The sequence below is a fragment of the Suncus etruscus genome, chromosome 6 (assembly GCF_024139225.1).
Source record: "Suncus etruscus isolate mSunEtr1 chromosome 6, mSunEtr1.pri.cur, whole genome shotgun sequence".
In the NCBI taxonomy this organism is placed as follows: Eukaryota; Metazoa; Chordata; class Mammalia; order Eulipotyphla; family Soricidae; genus Suncus; species Suncus etruscus.
The window spans coordinates 116,320,137-116,333,421 of NC_064853.1; the positions used below are offsets into that span (position 1 = coordinate 116,320,137).

Here is a 13,285-nt window from a genome sequence, read left to right on the forward strand (position 1 = left end):
ACCAATGTTCCCAGAGTGTATCCCATGCCACCAGCCCCTGATCCCCAGCCTGCCAGTATAACAGGTACACTTAAAGTTTAGATTGTTAGAGTTTGGGTCTGTTTGATTGTTAGAGTTTGATTCTGTTGTTGTTGGCTTTGCTTGGATATTTAGTTCTGACCTTTTTTTTTTTAATCTCCATCAAATGCACCTGAGACTGCTTGATCCCGGTCCCCATCTTTCCTATTTGTGTTTCTTCTCCAGTCAGTGCTTTTTGCTTCTCCTTGCTATACTCTGGATCCAAGAGTGTGCATGACAATTGATTTAGACCATTGAATTCTTCATGGTGTTATTCTAAATATATGTAAGTGATATCATTTTGTATTTATCCTTCTTCTGGCTTACTTCATTTAACATAATGTATTCCAGTTCTATCCGTGTTGCAGCAAACTCCTTACAGCTATGAAGTATTCTAATCACATCTTCTCGATCCACTCATCTTTTGTTGGACATCTAGATTGATTCAAAGTCTTAGCTATTGTCCTGAGTGCTGCAATGAATAGCAGTGTGCATATATCATTTTGGAGGAATGTTTGTTTTATTGTTCTGGGGATAAATATCCAAAAGAGGGATTAATGGTTGTACAGAAGATCAATATTGAGTTTACTGAGAACTCTCCATGCTGTTTTCATAGGGGTTGGTTGGACAAAGCAGCATCCCCACCAGCTGTGGGTGAGAGTTCCTTTCTCACCACAACCTTGTCAACAGAGATTGATATGTGCTGTCCTCACTGGTGTAAGATGGTATATCATTTCTGTTTTGATTTGAATTTCCCTAATGATAAGTGATGATGAGCAATTTTCATGTGTCTATTGGCTTTTGTTGGTATTCTTAAGAGAAGCGTCTGTTCATTTTTTTCCCCCATTTTTTCTTGGGATTTTTAGTTGTTGTTTGTGTGTGTGTGTGTGTGTGTGTGTGTGTGTGTGTGTGTGTGTGTGTGTGTGTGTTTGAGTGGGGAGGTCACACCCGGCACTGCTCAGGAGTTACTCCTGGCTCCAGGCTCAGAAATCGCTCCTGGCAGGCTCGGGGGACCATATGGGATGCCGGAATTCGAACCAATGACCTTATGCATGCAAGGCAAATGCCTTACCTCCATGCTCTCCTCTCTCTGGCCCCTGGGGTTTTTAGGTTTTGAGGAGTTAGCCTTTGTATTTTGTATATCCTAGATATCAAACCTTTATCTGATGTGTCGAATGCAAAATTTTTCTCCCATTCAGTTAGCTGTCTTCTATTTTTAGCCCAGTTTATTTTTTGCTATACAGAAACTTGTTTGATGTAGCTCCATTTATTCAGATTTGATGCTATATATAGCACTTGCCACTGGCATCCAGTCATTGAAGACTTCTTTGAGATCTAAATCTTCGACTATTCTATGTTTTCCTCAATGAAATTTATGAATTCGGGTCTAATCTCAAGGTCTTTAATCTACTTTGAATCGACTTTTGTATAAGGTGTGAGATATGGATCAATCTTTCATTTCTTATATGTGGTTATTCGACTGTTCCAACACCATTTGTTAAAGCAACTATCTTTATTTCAAGCTCATTTGTTAAAGATTAACTGACCATATATTTGGGGGTTTATCACTGGATATTCTTCTCTGAACCATTGATCTGAACCTCTGTCTTTGTTCCAATACCATGCTGTTTTGATTACTATGGCTTTGCAGTACAGCTTCAAATTAGTAATGAGATGCCTCCCAGTTTCTTGTTTTTCAATATGGAATTGGCTACCCTAGGTCTTTTATGGCTCCACACACACTTTGTAACTGATTATTCTAAGTATTTGAAGAATGCTCTCTGAATTTGCATAGGGATTGCATTGAATCTATATAATAGTTTAGGTAATTTTGATTGGTCATTTTGATAATGTTGATTCTTACAATCCATGAGCATAGAATGTTTTTCCGTTTCCTTAGGTCTTCTTCAATTTTTTTCTGAAGTGTTTTGAAGTTTTTGTGGTATAGGTCTTTCACCTCTCTTGTTAGGTTAGTACTGACCGCTATTTTAAACTGGATAGACTCTTTGAACTCTTTCTCCTTGGAGTCGTTTTTTGTATAAAAGAATGAAACTGGAGCCGGCGTGGTGGTGCTAGAGGTAAGGCATCTGCCTTGCAAGCGCTAGCCTAGGAGAGACTGTGGTTCGATCCCTCAGCATCCCATATGGTTCTCCAAGCCAGGAGTAACCCCTGAGTGTCAACGGGTGTGCCTCCCCAAAAAAAGAATGCAACTGTTTATTGAGTATAGACTTTGCAGCCAGCCACTGAGCTGAATTGATTTATTATTTCTAGGAGCTTATTTGTAAACTCTTTAAGATCTTTAAATGTATTTGATTATATCATCTGCAAATAAAGATAGTTTGACTTCCTCTTTCCAGTTTGGATTCCTTTTATTCCTTCTTTAGTTTGATTGCTATTGCTAAGACTTCTAATACTATGTTGAATAAGAGTGGAGACAATAGACATCCTTGCCTAGTGTCTGACTTTAGTGGAAATGCTTTCAGATTTTTGCCATTAAAATAATGTTGGCTATGGCTTTCTATAGATAGCTGTTACTGTCTTAAGGAAGGTTCCTTCCACACCTATTCTGCTGAGGGTATTAAACATGGATTGGTACTGGATGTTATGAAATGCTTTCTGTGCATCGACTGATATGATCATGTGATATTTTATCCTTCCTTTTACTGATGTGGTGCATAATGTTGATTGATTAGTGTATATTAAACAGTTCTTGCATCTGGGATTTGAATTACTATATGTCTTGGTATTGTTCTATTAGGGTCTATTTTGTTTGGCACTCTTTCTCCTTCTTGGATTTGTACAGCAGCCTATTTCCAAAAAGAGAGGAAGTTCTCTACTATTATCTCTCTCTCACTACTTGTTCTTCCCCTACCCTTTTTCTTCCCCTTCTTCTTATTTATTTATTTATTATTCCTTAATTCAGAGATTACTTCTCTTATTTTTGGTCATTAAGAACCTTACATTTTCTTTCATTGTTTTGTCTCTCCTTTCTTTTTGTTTGGCTTTAATGATAGTTTGTAATTTGTCTTCAAGTTTGTCTATATGGTTCTAAGGTGGTGGTTTTCTAAAACATGTAAACAACTTGGCTACCCTTGCTTATTCTCAAAGTGCGAAAACCAGTTATAAGAAATGATGTCAAAGCCTCTATAATTTTACAAAATATGCATCTCAGAACATTCTATTATATTATCAGAGATCCATGACAGAAGGCTTGGAAATATCAAGCTTACCTCACCATTAACAAAGCCAGGGGGAACATATTCATGTATCCATGGCAAGGTCAAGAAGTAACAATTTGGGGCCAAAGAGATAGAATGGAGGTAGGGCGTTTGCCTCTCATGCAAAAGGTCGGTGGTTCAAATCCCGGCATCCCATATGGTCCCCTGAGCCTGCTGGGGGCGATTTCTGAGCATAGAGCCAGGAGTAAACCCTGAGTGCTGCCAGGTGTGACCCACCCCAAAAAAAAGAAAGAAAAAAAAATAACAATTCAAAATGGACAGGATCTTGCCATCAGAAGTGGACATTTGTTAGTGAGTTCACAGTTGGAAGGTGGGCTTCTGTTAGTCTTGAAAGTAAGTTGCAGAGTCTTTTATGTGGGGTGACTCTGCTAAGTTGGCTTTGCATGAACATACACCTAGGCTGGACTTACCCCATCTGTGCAGGAAGCAAACTGCAGAAGTGATGAAATACTGCTCTGTAACAGCTGCAAGAACAGGACAAAGGGCTAGATCAATCTTCACTTCTGGAGTGCATGCTCATGTGAAAACCCCCATAAATTCAAACTGAATATATTTGATTTAAACCACCCGCCTTCTCTTTATTAACTTCAATCTCTAGCTATACAAGATATTTAAGTCATAGGCATAGGGAGTCTGTCTTGAAGGTGAGTCCCTTAGACAAGCCCATTTTCAGGAAGAGATGCAAACCCCTTTATCATTAAGTCCTGAGCCCACACCAGTTCCTACCTTGACCTTCACTGTGGCCTGGGGATATGAAGGACAGTCCAAGAAGACTTGCAGATGCCTTCTGAGAAGAGGGCAGGTGACCATACGAGAGCAGCTTCCACAGGAAAAGGTTCCTCTATTTTCCAGTTAAACATAAGGAAGACAAGACCAAAGAAGGCACAAGTCAGAAGAGCCTAGAACATTTTTTCTGTGGCTGTTTGCTGATACGAGAAAAGTTATTTTCAGAAACCCAGAACCTATCAAAAGTCTAGAAGCAACTCTGGATGAAAGCTTTGTTTAGGCTAAAGAAGTTTACCCAGAGGGGCAGGAGAGATAGCATGGAAATAAGGCATTCACCTTACATGCAGAAGGTTGGTGGTTAGAATCCCGGCATCCCATATGGTCCCCCGAGCCTGCCAGAAGAAATTTCTGAGCACAGAGCCAGGAGTAACCCCTGAGCACTGCTGGGTGTGACTCAAAAAAAAAAAAAGTTTACCCAGAGATAAACATAAAGATTTTATGGAGATGTGAGGGCCAAGAGGTGAGAGGAGACAATAAGGCAGAAAAGGCTCATTTAGCTGTGCAGATCTCCCATGAGTCTAGTAAAGACTTTTTTGGGGGTGAGAGGATGGAAGGGTGTTTCCCATCTAACTGAACAGGAAAAAACTTTCTTCCCTAAGTCACAGGGATTTTTCTTCTATGGATGAAGGTATTCACACATACAACAATCCAACCCCCTCTCCCAATGTTCATTTCCTTCCCATTGACTTCGTCCATCATTGATCCCAATAGTCTCCCCATCTCCCCCATGTCTAACTGCCAGGGTAAACTCCATTCCATTGATCTGTTCTTCGATTCTGTTGTTGGACATTTTATGCTTGTTTTCCTGAATATGAAATATCTGTATCTATCTCTCTCCTTCTGATTGACTTCACCCAGCACAACATTCTCTAGTTCTACCCCGTAGCAGTAAATTACACAACTGCACAATTCTATCTATTTTTCCCCCCAGGTACAAACCCCTTATTTTGTAGAGAAGCTGCAGTCTGTGCCACAGAGAGCTGCAGGGAGCCCAGTTTGCCCTCACAGGCTGGTCTTGAACATGCTCATGGGGATGCTGTAGTATTGGTCATTCTTATGATCAGGCAGTATTCCTCAATACTGTGGTGGGCAGCATAGAAGAGGAGGACATTTCCACCTGCTCCAGGCTGCCAATGTGATCGACCTGGTTGAGACAGTTCATCAATAGGTGTTTGGAGGTCACTGAACATGGCTTGGGCAAAGAGCAGCATGGAGAAGAATAACATTTATTCCCCTTCTCCTTATCTTCATGTTGAGCATTAGGGATTTTAAAGCTCCATACACTTTATATCCCTTGGCTTTGTTTGTAAACAGTTCATCACATGCTATCTGCTTTGCTTCCAGGGTGCTCAGTTTGGCCAAGTCCATCCTCTTTTTAAGCAGGGAGAGGGACTCGTTGATGTTATTTACCAGGTCTTTGATCTTTCCTTCCAGCTTCAGTCCAAGTTTCCACTGCTTGATGCAGCTATATCTGACAATGAGGGGTTGTTTTTTTTGTAACTCTGATGGTAGTGTCCACAGCCCACAGCTGCTCCTGCTGCTGGTCAACAGTCCTTTTTTTTTTTTTCCTATCAGCCATGCTCTTGTCACAAGTATTGCCCTCTTTTAGTTTCTTGAAGCAGTTAATTATAGTTTTCTTTGCTTAGGTCTTTCACCTATTTAGTTGATTCTGAGGTACTTGATGTTCTGAGGTACAATTGTAAATGAGATATTTAAAAAGTATCTCTTTCAGGGACTAGAGCAGGGGTCCTCAAACTTTTTAAACAGGGGGCCAATTCACTGTCCTTCAGACTGTTGGAGGGCCAGATTATAGTAAAAACAAAAATTATGATCAAATTTCTATGCACACTGCATACATCTTATTTAGAAGTGAAGAAACAAATGGGAATAAATACAATATGTGGCCTGCAGGCCGTAGTTTGAGGACCATTGAGCTAGAGCAATAGCTCAGTGGTAGGGCATTTGCCTTGCACATGGCTGACCCAGGACTGACCTTGTTTCGATCCCCAGAGTCCCATATGGTCCCCCAAGCCAGGAGCAATTTCTGAGTGCATAGCCAGGAGTAACCCCAGAATGTCACCAGGTGTGGCCCAAAAAACAACAAACAAAAAATATCTCTTTCATTATTTGTATATAAGAACGCCATGGTTTTTTGTATGTTAATTTTTTTTTTTTTTGGTTTTTGGGCCACACCCGTTTGACGCTCAGGGGTTACTCCTGGCTATGAGCTCAGAAATCGCCCCTGGCTTGGAGAGACCATATGGGACACCTGGGGATCGAACCGCGGTCCGTCCTACGCTAGCGCTTGTAAGTCAGACACCTTACCTCTAGCACCACCTTCCCGGCCCCCTGTATGTTAATTTTTTAGACTGCCACTTTACTATAAAAATCTATTGTTTCTAGAAGCTTTTTGGTAGATTTTTGGGATTTTCTAGATATATTATCATGTCATTTGCAAATAGTGAAGAGCTTAACTTCTTGCCTTTATATATTTTTCTTGCCAGTTTTCTATGGAAAATACTTCTATTATGATACTGAATAGAAATAGAGTTGGCAACCTTGTTTTGTGCCTGATCTTAGTTTTTTAGGTTTTTTTTAGTTTGTTTTTTTTTAGCAAGTATAATGCTTGCTGTAGACTGTGGTAAATGGTTTTGATTATATTAAGAGAAGTTCAATTCCTATTGTTGAGTTTCTCCATAACTATTGTTATATGATCATATTCTTTTTATTCTTTTTATTGACATAGTGTATGGTTTGACTTTCATATGTTAAAACATTGTTGAATCCCTGGGATGAATTCTATTTGGTCATGGTATATGATATTTTTTATACATTGTTTGATTTTATTCGTTAGTGTTTTGTTCAGGATATTTACAATTGTATTCATCAAGATATCGGCCTGTACTTCTCTTTTTTTTCTGGTATATCTTTCATATATATATGCATTCATATCTAGCTTCAAAGAAATTGGAGTTTTTCTGTTTCTTAAATTTCCTGGAAGAGCCTTAAAAAGACTGGCATTCAATCCTCTTTAAAGGTTAGAAAGAATAGTGAATCAATCTGGTCCTGGATTGCTTTGGGGGAAGGCTTTTCATAACCATTTCAATTTTTGTTGATAGTGATTGGTCTATCCATATATTCTAATTCATCTTGGTTCAGCCTCAGGAAGTTCTAGGAGTCCAAAAATTTATCCATTTCTTCTAGGTTCTCCCCTTCCATGGCACAGATGTTCTCAAAGATGTTCTCAAAGTAATCTCTGATGATTGTTTGAATTTCTATGATGTCTGTTTTGACATTCCCTCTTTCATTTCTATTATAGTTCATTATGGTTTCCTCCCTTGCCTCTGTGAGTCTTGCTTAATTGACTTTATCATTGAGACCTGATTTAAAGATCTATGTAGTTTAATGTTTTTCAAATAATTAATTTTTGTTTCATTGATATTTTGGACTTTTTTGAATTCTAGTTCACTAATATCTGATCTAAATTTTATTATTTATTTCCTCCTACCTGCTTACAGCTCGTTTTTTAGCCATTTTCTAATATTTATGCTATGCAGTCAAGTAGTTTATGTGGGTCCTTTCTTCCTTTCTGATGAATGTTTGCAAAGCTATGAACTTTCCTCTAGAAACACTGCATTTTCTGTGTCTTACAAGTACTAGTAGTTTGTGACCCCATGCTCATTTGATTCCAGGAATCTTCTGGTTTCCACTGACCCAACTGGTTGTTTCAGTAATGAACTATTTCCAGGTATTTGCACCGTTTCTGTTTCTCTGTGTGTGTGTGGGGGGGGGGGGGGGGAGTTAGGCAACAATCGATGGTGCTCAGGGGCTGTTTTTGGCTCTGCACTCAGAAAAATTTCTCCTGGAAGGCTTGGGAGACCATATGGGATACTGTGTGCAAAAATCCTACCCACTGTTTGGTTTGCTCCAGATCCCATTTCTGTTTTTGTTTGTGTTTAATATCTATTTTCATAGTTTCAAGGTCTGAGAAGGCAGTTGGTATGATATCTATAGTCTTGACTTTGCGGAGGTGTTTTGTGTCCCAACATATGGACTATTCCGGACAATGTTCCATGTCCACTGGAGAAAAATGTGCATTTGGTTTTATGGGAATGAAAAAAATATATACACACACAATTTTTTTTTTTTTGGTTTTTGGGCCACACCCATTTGATGCTCAGGGGTTATTCTTGGCTATGCATTCAGAAATCGCTCCTGGCTTGGGGGGACCATATGGGACAACAAGGGATCGAACCACTGTCCGTCCAACGCTAGTGCTTGCAATGCAGCCACCTTACCTCTAGCGCCACCTTCCCGGTCCCCACACACAATTTATATACATCTCCTAAGTCCCTCTCCCATTTTTTTCAAAGCAAGTATTTCCTTACTGAGCTTTACTAGTTGATTTACTGTCAGTAGGTGAAAGAGTAGTGTTGAAGTCTCCTACTACTGTTGTATTGCTGTCTATTGGCAATTATTTTAATAATGTCTATTTTAATAATGTCTATTTTAGCAATGTCTATTGGCAATTATTTTAAGTTTTTTTTTGGTCCTTCATAAGTGCAAATATTTTAGGGGTGTGAACACTTTATAGTGTACATATTCCTTGATCATTACAAAATGACTGTTGATTTCTCCTATATTTTTTTGAGCCTGAAGTCTATGTTATTTGATACTAGTATTACCACTCCAGTCTTTTTAAGGGATTGTTTGCTTGAATAGTTGTGTTCCAACCTCTCAATTTGAGTCTGTGTTCACACTTACTCTTCAAATGTGTTTCCCGTAGGCATCAAAATGTTGGGTTCAATTTTCTAATCCATCTTGCCACTCTGTGTCTCTTTGGTGTGTTAAACATCCTGTGACATTGAGAGATTATTGCCATTGAATTTTATGCTATCTTTCTATAGATGTTTGGTGTTTTTGTGGGAATTGTCTTAATATAGTTCCTTTAATTCTCTTAAAGATAGGTTTGAGCCTATAAAATTCCTGAGCTGTTATTTATCTGTGAAGCTGTATATTGTTCTTTCAAGTTGAATGAAAGTCTAAGTGTTCTTAGTAGGCATACTTCTTTTTACTTTTTTCACCACATTCTATCACTGTCTTTAAGACCAGACAATTTCCTTCTGTAAATCTGCTGTAAATATTAAAGATGCTCCTTTGTATGTCATTTCCTTTTTATTTATTTATTTATTTATTCATTTATTTATTGTCATTTCCTTTTTTAATTTTACTGTTTTTAGTATTTTTTACTTTATTTAAAGAAAATGCATCACATAGTTGGCATAGTTGACCATAATATATTTGTTCCATATAAATCAGAGCAAAATTATTTAAAAAATAGAAAGAAAAAGTAAAGGAAGAGAAGAACTAATTTATGATAATTATTGTATCCCCAATGATGTTATTAATACAATAGCAGAAGATTTAGTAAGCTCTTGTGAGCTGTCTGTTCTGTTAAATCAGTGTGTTCTTATAGGGATGACAGCATTAAAGTAATGAAGTTGTCCTGGGATTCAAATCACTATTACTGATACTGTGGCTTCTGTGTGGGCATGGTTTTAGATGCCAGGCCTTCCAAAAGAAGGAGCATGTCAGGAAGGTACTCTCACTTGCTCCAAAAAGCCCTGGTGATATCAGCCCAAATACCAGGCTACCTGAAGTTTTGTCAGATTGGCATCCCTGAAGAGGACTGTACCAGAGTGGTAAGGCAGAGACATAAGCAAAGTGGTGGTTCAAAGTGATGGATGCAGCAGGCATACTCTGAAAGGCAGGGGGCTTTACCTGCTCTCTCCTCCTGAGATTGTCAGCTTTCTGCTCTGTGGCTGGTATACTCATGATTATTTTAAAGCTTGGTTTATATATCTTTAGAGAAAAAAGTCAGTCTTAGAGCTGGCCTGGTGCAGCATGACAACTCTGCTTTCAGTATTCTACACTTATGGTTCTCATTGCTATGTCTAGGCTATGCTTTGGAGTGCTTTTATTTGGGTCTCTTTAACTGGTACTCTACTTTAACTGCATGTGTGTATATTAATTCTCCAGCCCTGGGAAATTCTCAATGATGATGTCTTTAGCTGTTGATTCTTCATAGGGATTTTCTTCATGGCTTTCTGGGACTCCCATGATTCTTACATTATTTCTGTTGATTTGATCCCCAAATTCTCTTGTCATCTTTTTGTTTATTTTTCCCCCATTTTCTATTGTTGTCTCTGTTTTCTGCACTTCATCTTCGAGCTTATTGATTTTGTCCTCAGCAGCTGATATTCTGTTGGTGAGGCCTTCCAATGAATTTTTCACTTTCTCTACCAAGTTTTCAGTTCTTATATTTCTGTTTGTATTTTTTCCATTTGTGTTTTCACATTCTCTTATGTTTTGTTGATAGTATAGGCCATTGTTTCTTTAAGCTCCCTTGTATCCTAAGCACTTCCATTTACAGTTTATATAGGCAGTTACTACTGATTGAGCCTGCAGAATTGTAATCTTCATCCACCAGACATGGTGAGTTTTTGCTTTGCTTCACCATGGTTCCCAGGTGCTTCTTTCCTAAGTCATTGTCAGTCTTCCCCAATGCCAGAGAGGTTTAGGGGCACTTTAATGGTGACAGCTTAGCTCCAGAGGCCATGCCCATGGGTGTGGTCACTGACCTCTGTAAGAAAGCCAAAGTTCATTCTTCCTTGCTGATCTGGTTGTAGGCCATTCCCTCTGGCTTCCTCCCTGCTCTCTAGCTTGCTGTCTAACTTGGGAATCCTAATATCATTTATTAAAGAGGCTTACCTTACTACAATTCATTCTCTTAGCTCCTGTTTTATAGAGTAACTGACCAGAGACCCATGGCTCTATCTCTGAGCTCTTATTTCTATTTATTGGCCTGAAAGACTGTATTCCAGTTCCATACTGCCTTGATTATTATAGCTTTATAATAAAAAGTTGGTTCTGAGAAAAACCTTCATATTCTTTTTTTCTAAATTTGCTCTACTTATTCCATATAAGTTTCATATAATTTCAGTTTATGTCTTTACAAATAATCATTTATTTTTTAGTGAGGCAAAATAGTTCTACTGCAAAATATTTACTTAGAGAAGTGTGAGAAGAGTGTAAGAGGAATTTGAGAGAGCACAGGTTTCTCTGAAGAAGGAAGAGGGCTGAAAGCCAGTAATGGGTATTTATTTTCATAAGAGTGCACTGAGTCTGTCTAATGCCTTCGGTAGAACTGCTATTTTCCCAATGCTAATACTTCCAATCTGTACACAGATGTGTTTCCATTTCTCTATTCATTCTTTTATTTGTTTTATTGGTGATTAAGTTTTCCTTGTATGTCTTTTATATCTTTTGTTACATTGATCTAAGTTCTTGATTTGTTGAGGTGCAAATGTAAATGGGACTTTATTTCTTCTACATTTCTCTATTGTTTCATTGTTTACACATATACATGTTATAGATTTCTGTGTGCTGATTTTGCAGACTGACATTACTGTATAAATTTATTGTTTCTATAAGATTTTTTTGGTTTGGTTATTTTTGGGGCCATACCTGGTGGTGCTCAGGGGTTATTCCTGGCTCTGTGCTCAGAAATCTCTTTTGGTAGATTTGGGGGAACCATATGGGATGTCGGATCGGACCCATGTTTGTACCGGGTCAGCCGCATGCAAGGCAAATGCCTTACTGCTGTGGTATCACTCTGGCTCTGTTTCTAGGAAATTTTTTTAATGACCTTAGGGCTTTCTAAGAATAGTATTATGTCATCTGCAAGTAGTGATTCACTTATTTTCCAATTTGGATGCCCTTAATTTCTCCTTTTCATTTTGCCTGATTTCTATAGCAAGAACTTCCAATACTGTATTGAATAATATAGTGGTGAGGAGGACAAAATTGTCTGTATCTAATCTTAGAGGGAAAGCTTTCAGTTTTTCACTATTGAGTATGTATTAGCTGTTGATTCAGAGTAAATGGCTTCAATTATACTAAAGAAAGTTCCTCTCTAATCCATTTCCTTGTGAGTCTTTATCACAAACAGCTGTTGGATTTTGTCAAATGCTTTCACTGCATCTGTTAATGATTATAGTTTTTATTTTTCCTTGTGGTATACTATGGTATTATTATATTAATATGTTATAGTATGTCAATTAATTTATTATATGAAACTGTCCATCCACAAATGTCTGAGATAAACCCTACTTAGTCATGGTATATGATCCTTTTGGTGTACTATCAGATTTGGTTTGCTAATACGTTGTTTAGGATCAGTGATCTTTATTCATTAGGGATATAGAATTATAATTTAATTTTAGTGGCATGTCTGTCTTCTTTTCGTATCAGGGTTTCCCTGAGATCAACTGTTTAGGAGGGTCTACCTCTAATTGTCAATATCCATGCTTCATATTACAACCAGCTGAACTAGGAATTCACACTCTTGTCTCTCTCTCTCTTTGTTTTTTTTTGGTTTTTGGGTCACACCTGGCAATGCTCAGGGGTTACTCCTGGCTCTATGCTCAGAAGACCATATGGGATGCCGGGATTTGAACCACCAACCTTCTGCATGCAAGGCAAACGCCTTACCTCCATGCTATCTCTCTGGGCCCGACCCTTGTCTCTTTAATATGATCCAGTATAATATGTTTATACGGGGCCGAAGAGATAGAATGGAGGTAAGGCGTTTGCCTTTCATGCAGAAGGATAGAGGTTCGAATCCCGGCATTCCATAAGTCCCCTGAGCCTGCCAGGGGCGATTTCTGAGTGTAGAGCCAGGAATAACCCTTGAGCTGCCAGGTGTGATCCCCCCAAAATACGTTTATACAACAAGCTAACAGCAAAGGTGACATCAAAGAGATATATTTGCCTTCCTCCTCTTTGTGGGAATGGGAAGGGGGTGGGAGAGAGTGTGCTGGACCACACTCTGAATCACTCATGGCTCTGTGCTCTGCTGACTATACTTAGGAGATCATATGTGGTTACATAGAAATGTAGCCTACCATGTGCAAGAGAAGCATCTTCTACTATGAAAGGGAATTTGCATGGCACCCTTCAATAACAGCAGTGCAAACCAGTGTCAAAAAAAAAAAAAGACAACAAGTAAAAGAGCTAGTGAGCAAAACATACAGGGAGAGTGAGAGTGAGAGTGAGAGTGAGAGTGAGAGAGAGAGAGAGTGAGAGAGAATGAGAGTGTGAGAGAGAATGAGAGAGAATGAGAGAGAGAGAGAGAGAGAGAG

At 38.7% G+C, this 13,285-nt stretch overlaps 2 protein-coding genes across 2 annotated transcripts in view; both read right to left on the reverse strand.

Moving 5' to 3' along the window:
* Positions 1 to 13,285, reverse strand: part of UBE2V2 (ubiquitin conjugating enzyme E2 V2) — a 738,183-nt gene that overhangs the window by 306,500 nt on the left and 418,398 nt on the right. The window lies entirely within an intron of this gene.
* Positions 1 to 13,285, reverse strand: part of SPIDR (scaffold protein involved in DNA repair) — a 184,620-nt gene that overhangs the window by 15,684 nt on the left and 155,651 nt on the right. Inside the window, exons 11-12 of the mRNA XM_049775632.1 lie at positions 4,023 to 4,137; positions 3,707 to 3,760 (exon numbers count right to left, since the gene is read on the reverse strand). Coding sequence (XP_049631589.1) covers positions 3,707 to 3,760; positions 4,023 to 4,137 — 169 coding nt within the window. The remainder of the gene's footprint in view (positions 1 to 3,706; positions 3,761 to 4,022; positions 4,138 to 13,285) is intronic.